At 40.2% G+C, this 22,390-nt stretch overlaps 1 protein-coding gene across 1 annotated transcript in view; it reads right to left on the bottom strand.

Moving 5' to 3' along the window:
• The window catches only part of DGKQ (diacylglycerol kinase theta), a 123,164-nt gene that overhangs the window by 44,094 nt on the left and 56,680 nt on the right, over positions 1 to 22,390 (bottom strand). The window contains exons 7-9 of the mRNA XM_066604481.1: positions 20,360 to 20,428; positions 6,127 to 6,227; positions 4,965 to 5,188 (exon numbers count right to left, since the gene is read on the bottom strand). Coding sequence (XP_066460578.1) covers positions 4,965 to 5,188; positions 6,127 to 6,227; positions 20,360 to 20,428 — 394 coding nt within the window. The remainder of the gene's footprint in view (positions 1 to 4,964; positions 5,189 to 6,126; positions 6,228 to 20,359; positions 20,429 to 22,390) is intronic.

Genomic DNA, 22,390 nt, shown 5'->3' on the forward strand with positions numbered 1-22,390 from the left:
GTGTCTGCCGGCGCCCCGTTATTTGTTTTTTAACCCCTTAGTGACGGAGCTTTTTTGCTTTTTTCCATTTTTGTTTTTTCCTACTCCCTTTTAAAAAATCGTAGCTCCTTTATTTATCCATCGACGTCGCTGTATGTGGGCTTGTTTTTTGCAGGACGAGTTGTATTTTTCAATGGCACTATTTATTGTACCATATAATGTACTGAGAAACTTTTTAAAAATGCTTAGCGGAGAGAAATTGAAAAAAAAAAACGACATTCCACCATCTTTCGGTGCGTCCTGTTTCTACGACGCACAAACTGCAACAAAAATGACCCGATATTTTTATTCTATGGGTCAGTACGATTACTACGATACCAAACTTATATAGTTTTTTTTTTGCTGTAGTACTTGTATTTTTTTTTAAAGATATTTAATTTTTTTCAATTATTTTCTGCGGTCATTTTGTGCGCGCAATAACTTTTTTATTTTTTCGTCGACGTAGTTGAGCAAGGGCTCATTTTTTTGCGGGATGTCCTGTAGTTTCCGATAGTATCAATTTGGAATACATATGACTTTTTGATCGCTTTTTATTGCGTTTTTTCTGGGAGACAGGGTAACTAAAAAAATGCATTTCTGGCGTTATTTTTTTTTTTCGGACGATGTTTACCGTGCAGAAAAAATAATGCACTACTTTGATAGATCGGACTTTTACGGACGCGGCGATATCAAATACATATTTTTATTTTATGATTTAGATTTTTTAATAATGGATATGGCAAAAGGGGGTGATTTAAACTTGTATAACTTTTTTTTTTTTTTACAATTTGAAAAACTTTATTGATCTTTTTTTTTTACTTTACTTTGAAGTCCCCCTGGGGGACTTTAACATGCGATGCTTTGATCGCTCCTGCAGTATGACATACTGCTTTTTTACAGGCAGTCTATGAAGCCACCCTGTGTGGATGGCTTGATAGGCAGTCTGCTAAGGCAGCCCTGGGGCAATTCATTAGGCCTCCGGCTGCCATGACACCTGCACGGATCCCCTGATCTCACCGCGGGGGGGCCGTGCGGGACCTCCAAACAGCGTTCGGGGGATTTAAATGTCGCTGTCAGAATTGACAGCGCCATTTAAAGGGTTAATAGCCGCGATCGGCCGAGCGCGGCTATTGCCCACGGGTGTCAGCTGTAATAAACAGCTGACGCCCGCGCTGTATGGAGGGAGATAGCGGCGCTACCTCCCTCCATACACGTCCTGCAGCTGCAGGACGTAAAAACACTACGGCCCGGTCGTTAAGGGGTTAAATATAAGCTCCTCCCTGAAAAACAACAACTTTAGTGTAAAAAATGAAATAAAATTATAATATATATTATTTATTTATTTAAATTCTTACCGGTCCGCCGCTGCCGTGTCTGATGCAGCAAAGGAGTTCTAAATCCCCGTGGGGAATAAAGAATTCCCTACCACAGCTGTCACAGATGACAGCTGCGGTAAGGGATCTAGCTGCCGGCATCCTGTAATTGTTTTTCAGGGAAGGGCAAAGCAAAGTAGTGTTAAAAAAATAAAAAATAAAAAACTCACCATCCTTCAGCTGCCGGGGCTCAGCCGCGTCCTCTCTGCGTTGTCCCCGGTTCGGCAATGCAGTTCTTTGAGCAGGTGTGGATTTAAAAATCCCGCCTGCTGAAAGAGCTGCTTCCGATTGGCTGAGGCGCTTAGCCAATCAGAAGCAGCTGTCTGTGAATAATAAATGACAGGTAGGAGCTGCCTGTGATTGGCTAAGCACCTTAGCCAATCAGAAGCAGCTCTTTCAGCAGCCGGGGGATTTAAAATCTGAAGAACTGCATTGCTGAGTCGGGAACAGAGCAGAAAGGACATGGCTGAGCCCTGGCAGCTGAAAGAAGGCTTTTTATTTTTAACACTACTTTGCTTTTTCAGGGAAGGGCTTATATTTAAAGCCCTTCCCTGAAAAACAATTACAGGATGCCGGCAACTGGATCCCCTACCGCAGCTGTCATCTGTGACAGCTGTGGTAGGGAATTCTTTATTCCCCACGGGGATTTAGAATTCCTTTGCTGCATCAGGGAATTTTTTTTCCCTGTGGGGGACAGGGCAGTGGCGGACAGGTAACTGTGTGTGTGTGTGTGTGTGTGTGTGTGTGTGTGTATGTATGTATATATATTCATATATATTCATATATATTTATATTCATATATATTCATATATATTTATATTCATATATATTCATATATATTCATATATATTCATATATATTCATATATATTTATATATATTCATATATATTTATATATATTCATATATATTTATATATATTCATATATATTTATATATATTCATATATATTTATATATATTCATATATATTTATATATATTCATATATATTTATATATATTTATATATATTTATATATATTCATATATATTTATATATATTCATATATATTTATATATATTCATATATATTTATATATATTCATATATATTTATATATATTCATATATATTTATATATATTCATATATATTTATATATATTCATATATATTTATATATATTCATATATATTTATATTTATATATATTCATATATATTTATATTTATATATATTCATATATATTTATATTTATATATATTCATATATATTTATATTTATATATATTCATATATATTTATATTTATATATATTCATATATATTTATATATATATATATTCATATATATTTATATTCATATATATTTATATATATATATATTCATATATATTTATATATATATATATATTCATATATATTTATATATATATATATATTCATATATATTTATATATATATATATATTCATATATATTTATATATATATATATATTCATATATATTTATATATATATATATATTCATATATATTTATATATATATATATATTCATATATATTTATATATATATATATATTCATATATATTTATATATATATATATATTCATATATATTTATATATATATATATATTCATATATATTTATATATATATATATATTCATATATATTTATATATATATATATATTCATATATATTTATATATATATATATATTCATATATATTTATATATATATATATATTCATATATATTTATATATATATATATATTCATATATATTTATATATATATATATATTCATATATATTTATATATATATATATTCATATATATTTATATATATATATATTCATATATATTTATATATATATATATTCATATATATTTATATATATATATATTCATATATATTTATATATATATATATTCATATATATTTATATATATATATATTCATATATATTTATATATATATATATATTCATATATATTTATATATATATATATTCATATATATTTATATATATATATATTCATATATATATATATATATATATTCATATATATATATATTCATATATACATATATATATATATTCATATATATTCATATATATATATATTCATATATATATTCATATATATATATATTCATATATATTCATATATATATATATTCATATATATTCATATATATATATATTCATATATATTTATATATATATATATTCATATATATTTATATATATATATATTCATATATATTTATATATATATATATTCATATATATTTATATATATATATATTCATATATATTTATATATATATATATTCATATATATTTATATATATATATATTCATATATATTTATATATATATATATTCATATATATTTATATATATATATATTCATATATATTTATATATATATATATTCATATATATTTATATATATATATATTCATATATATTTATATATATATATATTCATATATATTTATATATATATATATTCATATATATTTATATATATATATATTCATATATATTTATATATATATATATTCATATATATTTATATATATATATATATATTCATATATATTTATATATATATATATATTCATATATATTTATATATATATATATATTCATATATATTTATATATATATATATATTCATATATATTTATATATATATATATATATATTCATATATATTTATATATATATATATTCATATATATTTATATATATATATATTCATATATATTTATATATATATATATTCATATATATTTATATATATATATATTCATATATATTTATATATATATATATTCATATATATTTATATATATATATATATTCATATATATTTATATATATATATATATATTCATATATATTTATATATATTCATATATATTTATATATATATATTCATATATATTTATATATATATATTCATATATATTTATATATATATATTCATATATATTTATATATATATATATTCATATATATTTATATATATATATATTCATATATATTTATATATATATATATTCATATATATTTATATATATATATATTCATATATATTTATATATATATATATTCATATATATTTATATATATATATATTCATATATATTTATATATATATATATATATATATATATATTCATATATATTTATATATTTTTTTTTTTTTCCTTTCTAAACACTAAAATTGTTGGTTTTCAGGGAAGAGCTTATACTTGTAGATAATGCGTGCATTCACTATCGTAAATGCACGGACATGTGAACACACCATAGGGAATGCACTGGTCCTAATAGAAGCAAGTTTTTGTGCGCACGTGTACATGCACAAAAACACACTCGTGTGAAGCCACCTTTACACTGGGTGACCCCGTTACGGCTTTTGTTTTATGGTCCAGTAGCTTTAAGTTATTCCTCTAAAATTTGAAAAATTATCACAATTATTTTGCCTTTTATTAAGAAATCTAAGCTATTTGTTGTTACTTAAGCCAAAACGGAGTCACTGTGAAGATAGGAGCATGCATAGAGTCACTAACATAACCTACTTCATCCAGCCAAGATAAACTTTAATGACTTCCTGCTCCTTTGGCTTTGCCCTAATTATCCAAGCTTCAGGTGTCGCCTCTTTGAACACAGAACTGCCTTTGCCATCATCTGTAGCGCCATTCCTGTTAATGATGTCATCGGAGACCAATGTCTGCTGAGTCAGCGTCTGAAGTTCATAGTCCTGAGGATCATCAGGAATGTAAAATGCTCTCAAGGAGGCCTCCTGTAACAAGAAGACAAAGAAACATAAGCTGTCCGCTAAATCAAACCCTTCCTAGCCGTTAACTTAATTCACTTAAGGAACATCAGTCACTGTTTGAGTCATAGTATAATATCCTCATGCATATACTCAATCAAATGAGATCGCTTAGGAGGCCCGGGTCACCGCACTTGTGAACCCAGCCAGAGGGTCTCTCTGAATCACCCCCTCCCCCATAAAAAGTGCCCATCAAGAATACCCAGTATACAAGTTTTGGTATTAAGACCAATATCAACAAGATATATAATTATTTTTAATTATCTCTAGTACCCCATTCCAAAATTTTAACAATTTTACACAATCCCACACCATATCCATTAAAAAAAAAAAAGAAAAAAAATCATATGCCAAGACAATCGGATGTCAGACTGTAGAAGCAGCCGTTACATTTTGTAATCAGGAAGGACCCTAATATTCATGCACATCCAGTTTGAAAAATTTGGAATACAGGGGGTCACAAAGCACAATGTGGGAAGACATTATGCTATTTTACACTGGTTTAAAAAAGGGGCAGAGCCTAGCTTAGGGGGGTGGGGTGGGGGTGGGGTTTGGGGTTATGGCTGCTTGTGGCCTATCAGATTTACTATAATTTATGCCATAAATCATAGCCCAAATCTCCACCAGCTCATAATAGGTCTAAACTTCATGTTTGGTACATAAAAAGCCAAAAGGTGCGCCTAATGTATTAAGAGACTTGTGCCTATTAGTACATTTGGTGCACTTCATGCCAGTGTAACATTACTTAGGCCGCCATATAAAGCTGTAATCTAAGTAAATCTGCCCCATAGTGCATGTATTATTTATCACGCTACCATCATTTATATAAAAATCTAGATTAGGAGCATTGTGGTGAGCTATACTACGCTAACACTTGCAGCAGGAATGGCTTATAATAAGTTTACCACAACTTCTTCACTTTTTGCAATTCTTGGAACAGAGATTATCCTGGGCTGATTGCGCTTTATTGCATCGTGGCCATCATAAATCTTCAAACTCTGTTTGCCTGAAAAGAAAGAAAATGGCTATAAACCTTGTAGCCCAAAGGATACATAATCACAACTAACACATAGGTCATGAAATACAGACAAAATATACATAATCAACAAGTAGGGGAAAAGCCTTTATTTTACATTTTTATAGCTATATAGACTGGTAGGAATTCTGTAGACCTACTTGTAGCTACAAGGCCCCTTGCACATAGCGGTATTGGGTAAAATGGCCCGCCCCACAGAAGCACAACAACACACCGCTTACAGACCCGGAGTATCTACCCACAGGATCTCCATGTGCAGCCATACTGGGTCCAAGCACACGGCTTCATCTAACATTTCATCAGGCTTCAGATATCCTCATATGTTATGGTACTCCAGTTTAATCAAGGCTATATGATTACTGTATGTAGTCTCAGTACGGTGGAAATAGTCACTCATAACATGGCGGCACTTTCAGCTTATTAATACCTTTACTTAATTCAGAAGCAATCAAGCGGTATTAATCTGTCACTGGTGATATTTGTTACTTACGGTATAGGGGGTGTAATTTAGTTACAATATGGTGCTGTACAAGTAAAAGCCCATTTACACGCAAAGACAATCTTTCAACGATTGAAAGATTGACCGTTTTAACGATTGTTTTGCATCAAGTGTTAATGGCCACTAATGTCCATTAACACTTTAGCAGCTTCATTTGCGAGTAAAAGGGCCCCCAGGAGCTGTTTGCAGAGCCCAGCATGTGGTTTGAGCTCTGCACACAGCTTCACTGTTCTCGCATGGGCTGTCAGCAGAATACAATGTGATCTTCAACTCTTGTGCAGAACACAGCGTGCGGTCCCTGTAATCTCTCTTTGGCTGAACGATTGATTTTAAGCTCACCTTAAAATCATTGATTAGCCAAAGAGTAAACGATGGCAGCGTGTACGCGCAACGATGATCGCCCATATGCCATCGTTTGAATGTATTTTGAGTGATAATCGTTGCGCCTTAAACTTGACTTTTTAATTTGGTCACTTTCTGTGCAACAGTTTGTTAACTCTTTCAACTGCTTTCCAATGGGTTTTGTATTAAAATAAGAGAACAATAGTTTTTAACGTCTTAATGCTAACAGTTATGTCCTGTGCGTTCAGGGTTTGTATGGGGGGGGGGGATCCCTCTGAACACTAGGCTGTGCGCTAAGAAGCAATATGTGTAAATGTCCATGCACAAATATGTAAAGTACTATTGGGCAGCACTTTATGTAACACATTGTGCCACTGGTAACATTTTTTACGGTATTACAATTGATAATCAATAACAGAACAGTTTTATCGTTGATGATTGTTGACCAATTAGCATTACAACTCCTCAGAAACTAGTATAGCAAGAATGGCGAATCTAAAAGGGTCTTTAATGAAGGCATCTTCTTATGGTCACATGACGTGTAAATATGGCCTTGCATGCACACAAATGGTTTTCTTGCGGACTTTGCCACAACAGCCATTCGTTTGCTTGTACTACACACAATTTTATAAGGCAGTTTTAGGGGGGCAGAGTTTTTCTTCTAAACATGCAGTAGGTCTTATTCCTCGTTTTTATTGCAATTTTTGTATTCTTGTTTGCCTTCTGGAAAAAAAAAACCAAGGCATCCAAAATTGCATTCGGAAAGACAACTAATATTCGATTTATAATACCGTAGAAGCGTCCCACAAACCAGCACTGAACTACTACTTTAAAATGATATTAAAGAAAAACACAGCAAAACAGCATTTACACATTGTTCTAGGCACTGAAGAAGTCCTAGTTATGCCACGGTCAACATATAGACTAATCTGCAAGTATAGGGTCCAGCAGCACTCACTCATCTATTTCAACCCAGCCAGGGTGGGGAGGAAAAACAATGCAGAGCCTAAGTGGGGACAATGAGCCAAAAAAGCCCCAAAGTCAATCAAATAGTAGCGTGTTGACCAGTATGGTCCTTGTCAGGCCTTGTCTTGACAGAGACCATACTGGTCGAAACGTTACTGGTCCACGTTTTAAATATGGAACAATAACGACTTGGATTTTATTCATCTACCATCTATGCTGCCGTTTACTTATGACTATAACATATAGACTAATGGCGCCTTTACAGGGACTAACTCAACGCTTGTTAACTCGATTGTTGGGGTGCGTAAAGCTGCAGCCAATCAACCAACTAATGAGTAAGTAAACTCCTCCGGCTCGTCAGCTGATAACATCTTTTGTGCAGCTGAAACAGTCTCCGTTGTTGGTTGCACATTTCCCCCCTGTGAATGGGGGATGTGTTGTTGACAGCGATCATCTTCTATGGAGGGATGAACAACGACACGAACGATCATTCATCCCACACAAAGTATGAATCGGCCAAAGTAAAGGCCAGGTAGACGAGTAAAGGGACCCTAAAGGTAGACTTAATTACACGCGCCAGTTACTGGGCATGAGCCCCCCATGAACGCTCTTTGCCCGATCAGCCGATTGAGGACACGTCTGCTCTACCTGTTTGAATGAGTTTCCTCCAGGTACTCCAGTTTTGCTCCCACACAATAAAAGCATACTAAAAAGGTGAAATTCAGAATGTGATCCCCCATGAGGACAGGAACAATGTAATGGTGTGTTCAGAAGGCAGAATCCTTACACACCATCTGACGCGCGTGAAACAAGCCCCTGAGGATCGCAATTTCACAAAAGTGATGCGAGGCGTTCCTGAATAAAAAAACCAAAACAAATAAAAACACCTTGAATCGGCGTGAAAACCGCATGTTGGAAAACGCGATATCACGCTCACCTGTGTAAATGTCACTTCATTGAAATATTTTAACCTCTTAAAGGGGTTCTGACATCAAAAAAAAAAAATTGTACTCGCCTGGCCTGGCCCGATCGCCAGGCATGTCCCCTCCAGCCGCCATCTTCTTCTGTGCCTTTAAAGCAGAGCAGGAGCGGTCAAAAAGACCGCTTCCTGCTCTGGTCCGTCCGTCAGGCACTTCCGAGGTCAACGGACGGACGGCCACAGCAAGCACGTCACAAGCAGTGCTTGCTGTGGGCAGCCCGTCCGTCCGGCTGAACTCCGGAGTGCTGCGCATGCGCAGTGGAGACGCAGCCCGTCTTGACTCCTGTCAGAGGGCACCTCTCCACTGCGCATGCGCGCGATCCCGGAGCGGCGCGGCTCGTGCAGACAGAAGAAGAGGAGCAGCGCCTGCCGGGAGATGACCCCCCGATGTCAACAACAACAGAAGACAAGGTAAGTATTATCTTTTTATGCTTTAGCAGCCATTAAACCGTGGGTTCCCTGGGTCCATTAGGCACACCAGGGAACAATGGCTGCTAAAGCATAAAAACATTATTCATGTCAGAACCCCTTAAGGTCGCGGCCCATTTTGGCCATAAGGTTGCAACAATTTTTGGGGGATTTTCATCTCCATTCTTCAGAAGCAATAACTTTTATTTTTCTGTCCACACGGCCGTATGAGGGCTTGTTTTTTGCATGGCGATTCGTAGTTTTTATTGGTACTATTTTTGGGGTATATAAAATAATGAATGTATTGTAAAACTCTTTTTTTTAGAGCGCTGAGAGAAAAACACATCAATTCTGCCAATTTGTTTTCACAGTGTTAATCATGCAGCATAAATGAAACGATAATTTTTTTCTTGCAAGCTGGTATGACTGATACCAAAATTATTTTAAGGTTTTTCCACATTTGTACAAAATAAAAAAAAAAGAAGTGTGCAAAACAAACAAACAAAAAACGGGGGGGACGGTTTATTTAAACTTTTTTCACTCTACTTTTTTATGCCCTTGTAGGGGATTTGAACCATAACAGCTATGATCACAATGTTAATGCATCACAGGACTTCTGTACTGCAATGCCTTATCGCTTACAATAGTGATCATAGGCAATGTTAAGCCGGGACACCATTGTTCCTCCGCACTATATAATCTGATTGTATCACAGGGGGAGCACGCTGTAAGGGGTTAACCGCCGGGATTGCAGTTCTTATCTCTCCCCATTGTTGCAGCAGGAGGCCAGCTATTATTAACAGGCGTCTCCCTCTGTGGGATGGCATGGGCTCAGCAACAGAGCCCGCGCCATCCACAGGACGCCAAATTACATCCTATTGCGCTAAGTACCCCGCAGCCAGGACGTAAACTTAAAGGGGTTGTCCCGCGCCGAAACGGGTTTTTTTTTTTTCAACCCCCCCCCCCCGTTCGGCGCGAGACAACCCCGATGCAGGGACGTACAGAAAGCTCACCGGAGCGCTTACCTTAATCCCCGCGCTCCGGTGACTTCTATACTTACCTGTGAAGATGGCCGCCGGGATCCTCTGCCTCCGTGGACCGCAGCTCTTCTGTGCGGTCCACTGCCGATTCCAGCCTCCTGATTGGCTGGAATCGGCACGTGACGGGGCGGAGCTACACGGAGCCGCTCTCTGGCACGAGCGGCTCCATAGAAGACTGCTGAAGACCCGGACTGCGCAAGCGCGGCTAATTTGGCCATCGGAGGCCAAAAATTAGTCGGCACCATGGAGACGAGGACGCTAGCAACGGAGCAGGTAAGTATAAAACTTTTTATAACTTCTGTATGGCTCATAATTAATGCACAATGTACATTACAAAGTGCATTATTATGGCCATACAGAAGTGTATAGACCCACTTGCTGCCTCGGGACAACCCCTTTAAGTCCTGCGGTACTAAGGGGTTAAAAGGGATTTTGAAGCCCCTCTTGAAAGCAATATTTAAAGTTCTATGCACTAGATTACTGTGGGTGATGGGATTTGACCTGGGGTTAATCTGATTGCCATATTTGTGAGGTTTATGAAGGTTTTGCTTTTCACTAGATTAAACACTGACAGATTTATGCTTGCTTATTAATCTTACAATGTTACAAAGTGTGAAAGAGAAACTGAAAATACTGTTACAGTGCTGAACTAGAAGTAATGCTCCACGGTAATAACTATGGACTTGCCCAAACACCCGTTAAATAGAACATCAGATGTCCACTGTGAAGAGAAGTCACTTTAAACTGATCGAAGAAGGCTACAGATGTGGCAAAGTTTAACTTAAAGGGGTTGTCCCGCGCCGAAACGGGTTTTTTTTTTTCTCAATAGGCCCCCCGTTCGGCGCGAGAAACCCGATGCAGGGGTAAAAAAAAGAACAAGCGGATAGTACTTACCCGAATCCCCGCGCTGCGGCGACTTCTTACTTACCTTGCTAAGATGGCCGCCGGGATCTTCACCCACGGTGGACCGCAGGTCTTCTCCCATGGTGCACCGTGGGCTCTGTGCGTTCCATTGCCGATTCCAGCCTCCTGATTGGCTGGAATCGGCACACGTGACGGGGCGGAGCTACGAGGAGCAGCTCTCCGGCACGAGCGGCCCCATTCACCAGGGAGAAGACCGGACTGCGCAAGCGCGTCTAATCGGGAGATTAGACGCTGAAATTAGACGGCACCATGGAGACGAGGACGCCAGCAACGGAGGAGGTAAGTGAATAACTTCTGTATGGCTCATAATTAATGCACGATGTATATTACAAAGTGCATTAATATGGCCATACAGAAGTGCTTACCCCCACTTGCTTTCGCGGGACAACCCCTTTAAGAAGGAGTTAAGAAGTTCAGTGCTTCAGTTCATTTGCCCCTTTTATAGCTTTTCCTTGGCTTTGCTGGGTCGCAGTATCACACAAGTTAAACTTTGCTACGGCTCTATATATTGGGGAGAAGAAAAGGATCTCCTTTTCCTCTGACGGCTAACGTTGGATAACGGTTGGATGCTAATAACTGCAGGCATGAGATTACAGAGGAGCGTCGCCAACCAAATGCTCAAGTCTATGACTAGCTTCAAGTCTCTTTTACACGGCCTGTATGTCAACGGATCATGGCTTTTTGGGAAACCTAAAAATGCTCGCTGGAGATCTGCACTTCTTCCGATGTGAACAGGGAGGTGCGCAGCCGACCACATATAGCCCAATGGGGCAAACCATCCTTCATTAACAGATTAGTGATTCTCAGCCAGTGTAAAAAAAAACAGAACACAAAAACTATCGTATGATAGTCATTCCATGTACATGTGGCCGCCGACAGGGTACAGAGTAAGAAGTCCCTCACCTGTCGGAGTCGTTTGGTTTTTAGCAGAACTAAAAACTGAGCGACTGCCAGGCTGTGTGACCTGAAGCTACTCAATGCTTTAGCGCTTCCTGTTCACTGTCAATGGAGAGAGGTAACCGGAATGATCCTGGCCCGCTCCGCCTCCATTCATTTGAATGACTATTGTAAAGCACAGAAGCGATAGTTTGTCAGTAGCCCATGGGACGGCCTCTAAAGTTTCCCTAAGGCTAATTACACGTGGGCATGCACGATATCGGGCTGTGAAACTCACTCCGATATCACGCTCATGCGATGTCCCCATGGATGCAAGGCATTTGCGTCAAAAATGCCTCCCACCCTATACAGGGGGGAGGGGGGCAAAAACGCTCGTGTATATGACCCCATTCTCACATCACACAAACCTCGCATGATTTACATAGCCGTGCGAAAGCAGCCTTGGGCTGATCAAACACATCAGATGCTCATCTGGTTGACAGCTATCTCGCTCCAAAACAAGCATACACATGCATGCTCAGCCAACTGTTTGTGAGTTCTGAATGTAGAGAGGTAAGTCACTGTCAGACACCTCTGGCTATGGCTTATCTCCTAAGAACACAAGAATTTGGCAGCTGTACTTCATGATCTCCCTTGACATCCGCCGTTAGGGGAGGGTCGGAAGGCTGCGATACACATTACATGATCGGCAGTGTCGGCCACCTAAAGTCTTTTTAATAAAAGAGCCACAATTCAGCATTACCAGAATATCTGAACAATTGCTTTACTTTCTAAAGCAGTTGTCATTACCAGATATGATCACAGCCTAAACGGAGAGATTTGTTCAACCATCTAATTAAGACAGAAATGAGGCAGTTAGCCTCCAATACGGCACAGAGCCCGAACAAGGACAAACCTTATGTTTAATATTTAGCATATAGACAGACAGCAGACACTCGCATCCTGAAGCTTCTGCATTTCTAATGGCCACTTAACATCTATTAATAATTGACATAAGACATCTTGCATCTACAATGGACAGTTGTACCTTTAAAAAGATCTGAAACCTGGAAAAGGGAAATGTGCCCTAAAAATGCCCAAACGGAAAAATGTACACTGCCTTATCAGGATAGACTGCACACAAATGGCAACAGAGTAATAGAATCTACTGTTCTCTAGGGGGTTTTCTTAGGTTATCCAGGATCCAGTTGTAAGGACTCTAAATATCACCAAAACTATTTTCTCATTCCAACTAAAATAATTTTATACCCTGAAAGTCAGTAACAGTGTGGAAGTGACCTATTGATCGGTAATCTATTATGTATCAGGATTTTCCTTCAGAGCCATATATACTCTATTTGGCAAAACAAATCCAAAAAGTTGTCGTTTTCCGGCAAAACAGTTCCATCTCAGGCAGATATGTGGTGATTAGATGGACGGTCTTGTCACCAGAGGCCCTGAAAGTGGTTCCCCTCTTGGCCTATAAGAGGCTCTCGGAGGCTCCTTGTGTGTAGTGACCTCTTCTTCCGCTTGTGTAGAGCTTGTTGACCACTAGACGGCTCTATGACGCAGAGAAGAGATTTCACCCCGCTACCAGAGTTTGAGAGGGGCGCATTATTGGGGTGTGAGAAGCTGGATGGTCGTATTAACGAATTGCCCACTGTGTGTTGGGACCAGTGGATGTGTGAGGGCACACAAGGTGACTGGGCTCAAGATGCCCTCAACAGATCAACAGTAGAGAGGATCATCTGACAACTACAAGCAGCTACGACTGCTCGGTCGGAACCATTTCCAAGCGCTTGGCTGAATAACATTTGGTCTCATGTCACGCAATACCTGTACTGTCTTTGACACTCACCGATGATGTGTTCGTGTCTTGAGACTTACGGGTGAGCACCTTAATCCTGCCATCGCTGTGGAACGGCACCCTGCTCCCACCGCTGGTGTAATGGTCTGGGGAGCCATCGCATATGACAGACGGTCACCCCTAGTAATAGTACAAGGGACAATGGACAGCCCAGTGATATGTTCAGGACATCCTGCAGCCACATGTGTTCTCTCATGGCAGCTTCCAAAAGGCATTTTCCAGGAGGATAATGCTCGGCCACACACAAGGGGGTCACAGGAATGTCTACACAACATTTTTACACTTCCATGCCTGCCTGGTAGCCAGATTTATCGGCAATAGAATATGTAAGGGAAAATTTGACATGGACCAAAATGCTGCAGGATACCATATAGAAGCTATGTGCCCCCAGGCCCACCCATAGTCACGTCTTGCATCCAAGCTAGACGCAGCCCAAGAGGGTACTAGAGCCTCCATGCCCATCCGTATCACATCTCGTATCCAAGCTAGAGGCGGTACAACAGGGTACTAAAACCTCCATGTCCACCCGTATCACATCTTGTATCCAAGCTAGAGGTGGTACAACAGGGTACTAGAGCCTCCATGCCAGTCTGTATCACATCTTGTATCCAAGCAAGAGGTAGTACAACAGAGTACTAGAACCTCCATGCCCGCCCGTATCACATCTTGTTTCCAAGCTAGAGGCAGCCCAACAGGGTACTAGAGCCTCCATGCCAGTCTGTATCACATCTTGTATCCAAGCAAGAGGTAGTACAACAGGGTACTAGAGCCTCCATGCTCCCCCGTATCACATCCTGTATCCAAGCAAGAGGCAGCCAACAGGGTACTAGAGCCTGCATGGCAGTCTGTATCAATTCTTGTATCCAAGCTAGAGGCGGTACAACAGGGTACTAAAGCCTCCATGCCCGTCTGTATCACATCTTGTATCCAAGCTAGAGGCGGTACAACAGGATACTAGAGCCTCCATGCCTGCCCATATCACATCTTGTATCCAAGCTAGAGGCGGTACAACAGGGTACTAAAGCCTCCATGCCCGTCTGTATCACATCTTGTATCCACGCTAGAGGCGGTACAACAGGATACTAGAGCCTCCATGCCTGCCTGTATCACATCTTGTATCCAAGCTAGAGGCGGTACAACAGGTACTAAAGCCTCCATGCCCGTCTGTATCACATCTTGTATCCACGCTAGAGGCGGTACAACAGAGTACTAGAGCCTCCATGCCTGCCCATATCACATCTTGTATCCACGCTAGAGGCGGTACAACAGGATACTAGAGCCTCCATGCCTGCCCATATCACATCTTGTATCCAAGCTAGAGGCGGTACAACAGGGTACTAAAGCCTCCATGCCCGTCTGTATCACATCTTGTATCCACGCTAGAGGCGGTACAACAGGATACTAGAGCCTCCATGCCTGCCTGTATCACATCTTGTATCCAAGCTAGAGGCGGTACAACAGGTACTAAAGCCTCCATGCCCGTCTGTATCACATCTTGTATCCACGCTAGAGGCAGCCCAACAGGGTACTAGAGCCTCCATGCCCGTCTGTATCACATCTTGTATCCACGCTAGAGGCGGTACAACAGGATACTAGAGCCTCCATGCCTGCCCATATCACATCTTGTATCCAAGCTAGAGGCGGTACAACAGGGTACTAGAGCCTCCATGCCTGCCCATATCACATCTTGTATCCAAGCTAGAGGCGGTACAACAGGGTACTAAAGCCTCCATGCCCGTCTGTATCACATCTTGTATCCACGCTAGAGGCGGTACAACACGATACTAGAGCCTCCATGCCTGCCCGTATCACATCTTGTATCCAAGCTAGAGGCGGTACAACAGAGTACTAGAGCCTCCATGCCCACCTGTATCACATCTTGTATCCAAGCTAGAGGCGGTACAACAGAGTACTAGAGCCTCCATGCCCACCTGTATCACATCTTGTATCCAAGCTAGAGGCGGTACAACAGGGTACTAGAGCCTCCATGCCCACCTGTATCACATCTTGTATCCAAGCTAGAGGCGGTACAACAGGGTACTAGAGTCTCCATGCCTGCCCGTTTCACATCTTGTATCCAAGCTAGAGGCGGTACAACAGGGTACTAGAGCCTCCATGCCTGCCCATATCACATCTTGTATCCAAGCTAGAGGCGGTACAACAGGGTACTAGAGCCCCCCTCCAAGGGTTCAGTTTTCCGCAATGAATGATCCTTTTGCTCTGATATTGTAATCACTTAGATCAATGTTACAATCGTTCCATTCTGACAATTCCCTTCTAGGTGCTTCATTTATTTTTGACAAGGAGTGTATAAAGTTTTCCTTGCAAGAACATCTACTAGTGCATAAAAGGATTTCCGGACATACACAAAGGAGGTGGAGTGTTCTAGGAAACTAATCCAAGGTCTACTACACATCTTAGCTAGAGCCTTTCCTGTGCTTGACTATTTCCAAATTGGTTTCCTTCCACTTCTTATGTACATTTATAGGCACAGACCGATTGTGGTTGTAACTAGGTTTTTGTTTGGAGGGTTTATAGCTTGCTTTTAATGGGACTGTAGGAAATCCTGTCCTACTTTTGTTAGACAGGACCTGCTATGAACTTTGTAATATCAGGACAGTCATAAAACTCAATTAGAGAATGGACACAAGCCTAAAAATGAATCTTTAAAAATTGTACCGTATAATTGGAGATGTTTAACAATATGTGCAATACATCACGTAATATCTTCTGAAAATGGGTGAAGGGAAAAGCAGAATTATTCTATGGCAAGTTAAGGAAGTTTTAGCGCTGCAGTGGCGATTGACTGGTTACTCACATGACCGCTGCAGTTAATCACGGGTCTCAGTGGTCTCATAGGTGGTCAATGACATCACCACGGCAGTGCCAGAAAGCACAGACAGCAGGGTGCAGCAGAGCTGAACCAAAGGCTTTATGAACAGCTGAGCTCTGCCTCCTTGTCTTATAATGATCCATGACTTTTATTAAAATTTGTGGGAACTTGGAAAACCTCTCTAACCACCCAGAGCACACGACCGTATTGATCTAGATATTCCAGTAAAACTGCAAAGCTATACAATTCTGTGAAAAAGTTTTAGGCAGGTGTGTAAAACTGTTGCAAAGTAAGAATGCTTTCTGAAATAACAGTTTTTTGTCAATTAAAAAAATGCAAATGAACAAAAGAAATCTCAATCAAAATCAACATTCTGTGCAACCGCCCTTTGCCTTCCAAACACCATCAATTCCTCTTGGTACACTTGCACAAAGTTAGGGATTTTGTAGGATTACAATCAGGTGTAGGATTAACCAATTATACTAAACAGTTAAAGGAGATGTCCCGAGGCAGCAAGTGGGGTTATACACTTCTGTATGGCCATAATAATGCACTTTGTAATATACATTGTGCATTAATTATGAGCCATACAGAAGTTATAAAAAGTTTTTTACTTACCTGCTCCGTTGCTAGCGTCCTGGTCTCCATGGTGCCGACTAATTTTTGGCCTCCGATGGCCAAATTAGCCGCGCTTGCGCAGTCCGGGTCTTCTGCTGTTCTCTATGGGGCTCCGTGTAGCTCCGTGTAGCTCCGCCCCGTCACGTGCCGATTCCAGCCAATCAGGAGGCTGGAATCGGCAGTGGACCGCACAGAAGAGCTGCGGTCCACGGAGGAAGAGGCCATCTTCAGCGGTGAGTAGAGAAGTCACCGGAGCGCCGGGATTCAGGTAAGCGCTGTGCGGGTGGTTTTTTTAACCCCTGCATCGGGGTTGTCTCGCGCCGAACGGGGGGGGGGTTTAAAAAAAAAAAAACCCGTTTCGGCGCGGGACATCTCCTTTAAGGATAATCATTTTTATATGTAGGTTGAAATACAGACAGTAACTGAAACACAAACAGCTGTGTAGGAGGCTTAAAGCCGGGTGAAGAACTGCCAAATTCTGCTACAAAGGTGAGGTTGTGGAAGACAGTTTCATGTCTCAGGTCATACACCATGACGAGACTGTACACAGCAACAAGATCAGCAAGGTCTCTCCCAGGCAAAGACTTCCAAGCAGACTGGAGTTTCAAGATCGATTGTTCAAGGTCTTTTTGAAGAAGCACAAAGAAAGGGACAATGTTGAGGACAGTAGGTGCAGCGGTCGGCCATGGAAACCTGGAGCATCATGCTTATTTCCCTTCAAAATCGAAAGATGACCAGCAAAGCCATCAACTCAGAAATGGTAATAACCAGTAGGAACGAGGTGTACCCATCTACTGTTTAGAGAAGTCTGTCCAGAAGTGGTCTGATGGGAATGGTCCTTTAATCTCTTTGTGCTTCTGAAGGCATAGGGCAATCTCTCGCGTGTGCAGTCATGAATATGATATGTAGACTGACGTATACTTTCTGCTGTTTGCAGGACACAATCAGAGTGTCTGCATTGGTTCTCCCACGGCCTTGAGAGGCTACAAGCAGATTCAGCTGAAGACCGCTATCAAGTTAAATTAGTCTTCAGCTAGCGCTACCGACGACAGGCGACGCCTGCTCTTCACTGTGCCTGCAGCCATTCGCAGGCATTGTTGGCACAGTTATAGTGCCAAAAACTAGTTCTAGTTAGAAAAAGAATAACGGATCCAAAACCACAACATTTATGTAGCAATACACCATTTTATTTGTGTGTTTTTGGCTGGAAGCGGGCTCACTGAATTCATCCTCTCTGCACAGTGTATCCGCTCCCTGAATCCCCGATGCCCTGAGTCTCCGGTATCCACTGTGTGCGTATAGCTGAATAAAGATAGCAGTTTAGGAGCAATTTTCAACTAAAAGCAACTGAAATTGGTTAAATAAATATTGATAAAAAGGTTTAAAATAGTCTTTAATCTATTTTAAGAGAGTCAATAATAATAGCGCGGTTAGGGTGTTTTACATCTGGGCTCGGGGTTCAGTTCGGGAAGCAGGAAAGGGGAACCTCTGCAGTCGAACGTCTCCGTCTCAGGACGGGACCGAACAGTGCTGGACTGCCAAATCTGTGACGGAAGCTCCAATGCAGATGTGAAACCGGCCTAACTTTTGGATTGTGTTGCCATACACAATCAATAAATGTAAACACCATTCACAGTGACACTTAAAAAAGGCACTGAGGGCGGCTTCCCAGAAAAGATGATGGACATGACTATTGGATCTTTGTTGGCGGACTTCTTAAGGGGATATTTAGGCTCTGGCCACACACCTTCCCAATTTTACTTTAACTGCTCCAAATTGTTCTTAATCAAAATACAACCCTTTTCAAAAGTAGACAACTGGGCGGAGGTGGGAGGCGTCTCTACAGATCACCCCGGGTGCCTTTTCCAGCGTTCGCATTTAATAGATGCTTTTGCTGTGAGATTTTGTGGTTTTCCAGTAGTCACTGCAGGGAAGATCTAGTATTACATGGTGGCCATTGAGAAGAATGTCTGTGTAATATAAAAGGTACCCCCTTCATGATGTTCCTATGCTCTAAACTGACTTTTGGACATGGGCTGCCTTTATAGGACAACCCCTTTAAAAAGGTTGTTCAATTTTTTTTTTTTTAATTCGTGCTCCCCATGGAGAAAATATAGGCTATACTCCCCTTTCCTGGCTCTGTTCACCGCAGCGGGTCTGTATTAACAGGCTGCAGTCAGTCTGTACAAGTAACGTCAGAGGCTGCTGCAGCCAATCACACACCTTAGCATTCACGCTGTGGCGCTGGATGCATGGGAAGCAAAGAGTATAGCGTCATTTACTACTTTTGGCAATGGGAAGCAGGAATAAAAAAAAATAAATAATCATGTCCTTTTACGCAGCCCAAATCTGTAAGAAACGGAAAGGGACATGATTTATCAGCAACGATGGCTACAACCCTAATCAATGACAGCCCATTCCATAATGAGACTGCAGGGGCGGTCAACGAAACACCCGCGGTCCCGCTGGCAGCACACTTGTTTTGCTCGGGGGGAGCAGCGCATGCCAGGCATTTTCCCAGCAGGCAAATCCTTTAAGCTATCCAAAAGCAACTAAGACGTTTTCTTCTGCATACAGCGAAATGATTCAGTATGAAAGTAAAAGGGTTCATCAGCAGCAAACGACAAAAAGTCAATTAAAAACAAACATCTTTTTCTTAATAAGTAAAAAATTGCGAATTAAAAGTAAAATCAAAACGGATTCCGACAGACGATGAAAACGTTACGGTAACACTAGTGGGGAGCACGTACTTGAATCCGCAGACGGAGGGGTTTCCTTGATTGATCCTTGTGGAGTTCCATCTGTTTCATTCTCATCATCTGTCAAAACAAGAATATAGATGTCAGTACTGCCGACAAAAATGAGCTTTTTCTTACAATGCTTCTTTCCTCCCAAGCATACTAGGATGTTTATCTTCATATTGCGCTCCTCACTGTTGAAGGCAACTACACCAACCGTGGGCGGGCCTCTGCGATACGACCGACGACTTACAGGCTTCATGTAGACAAAATGAAACGTATTCGAAGTGCAAAACTGCGTGTTGTATGGAGACAAAAGAATTCTGCAAATAACCTATGTAGTCAGAAAACAAATGTAACTGCTTATTTCAAGCAACAGGCTTTATTTGTTAGAGAGCTAGAACCGCGTTTGGGTAGCACTCCCTCATGCAGGTCGGAGTGGTGAAACGTCCCAGAGTCCCTCCATCCCCGACTCAATGGGTGTCAGAAGTAACCAGTTAGGCAGCAGACAATGAGGGGGTTTTATGTGCCCATAAACTTGGAGTACTAAGGGTTATGGACGGTGATTCAGCCTGGATATTGGCAACGTCCAATGTATGTTAGACGGTGTCAAAAAAATCCTGTGCCAAGTTGTGCGTGTCATTAACCCTTAGTACTCCAAGTTCCTGCATATGCTTGACAAACTGTTTATTATTTTTTTGATGAAGCTTATTTTGTGCTTTAGGTTATTTTAAATAGGAAAATGGGGGCATTGTTCAATTCCTAGAGGAGCATGGATGGCCTTATAAGCCTCCTCACTTACATTCTAGATGTTCTTCTGAAGGGAAGGGGGAATGGACTTCTTATTTGTATAGCATCAACTTATTCCACAGCCTTCAGGTAATTTTTTTTTCTTTATTTATTACCCCCCCACTAAGCTGGGTTCTCATTTTACCGACCTCAGAAGAATGGAAGGCTGAGTCAACCTCGAGCCCCGTGCAGGGATTGAACACGCAACCTTCAGGTCGTGAGCGAGAGCTTAGGACTGCATTCTGCTGCCTTAACACACTGCGTCACACAAGGCTCATACTTTCTCCCATGTTTTAAGGAGAAACAATACCCTTCCTTAACCAGGTTATTTCAATTCACTCTCAGCTCACCATCATCTACTGGTTAAAGTAAATGCAAATATACTATATATTGCCATATGGGAACGCTCGCTCTATGAATAAAAAAACAAGTTTAGAATGGGGATATGGGTGGGGGGGGGGGGGGAGGATTGTTTTTTCCCCCCCATAATGAAACAGGTGAAGGCATCAGATCATGCACACAATGCACAGATGCCCACTGACTGCAATAAGCCGGTCCGTAATACATAACTGCCTGTGTGTGGGGTGCCTTGTTGTAAGTCGGCGTACAACAGGATCCGCCGCAAGAAGTAATGCCTAGGATTTCAACATTTTTTTTCTCACCAATTCTCTTCCTGGCATCATAAGGTTCAGTTGGGACCCACAGAAAACATGGCGGCCATTGAGGAGGCTGTACATTTAGAACTTCCATGGTAACATTTACATTTTAGGAGAGAAACTGGAATAAAAATGGATCTGGGGTTTCAAAAACCAGAAAGGCTTCTTTTTGCTTCCATTCCGTCAAGTTTCCATTTCTGGAGACAGAACAAGAATGCTGCAGACCGCGCTATTTCCCCGTCCGAAAAACCTGAAACTTAACAGAATGGAAGCAAACTGAATGCTTTTTTTTTAAAACCCAAATTAAATCAATGGGAGGAGTTTTTTCTCTTATTTTATTTCAGTTTCTTTCTTCCAAAAACAGAGGAGAGAGATGGAATCCCTGAACCGACCCCAACGCCGGTATGACCAATCTTATATATAACCAACAATTCTTTAGCACTATGGGGCCTCGTGTGGCTCTCACTCACGACTTGATGGTTGCGAGTTCAATCCCTGCATGGTTCAGGTAGCCGGCTCAAGGTTGACTCAGCCTTCCATCCTTCCGAGTACCCAGCTTGCCGAGGGGTAATAAATTTTAAAAAATACCTGAAAGCGC

This window comes from Eleutherodactylus coqui, chromosome 5, assembly GCF_035609145.1.
Source record: "Eleutherodactylus coqui strain aEleCoq1 chromosome 5, aEleCoq1.hap1, whole genome shotgun sequence".
NCBI lineage: Eukaryota > Metazoa > Chordata > Amphibia > Anura > Eleutherodactylidae > Eleutherodactylus > Eleutherodactylus coqui.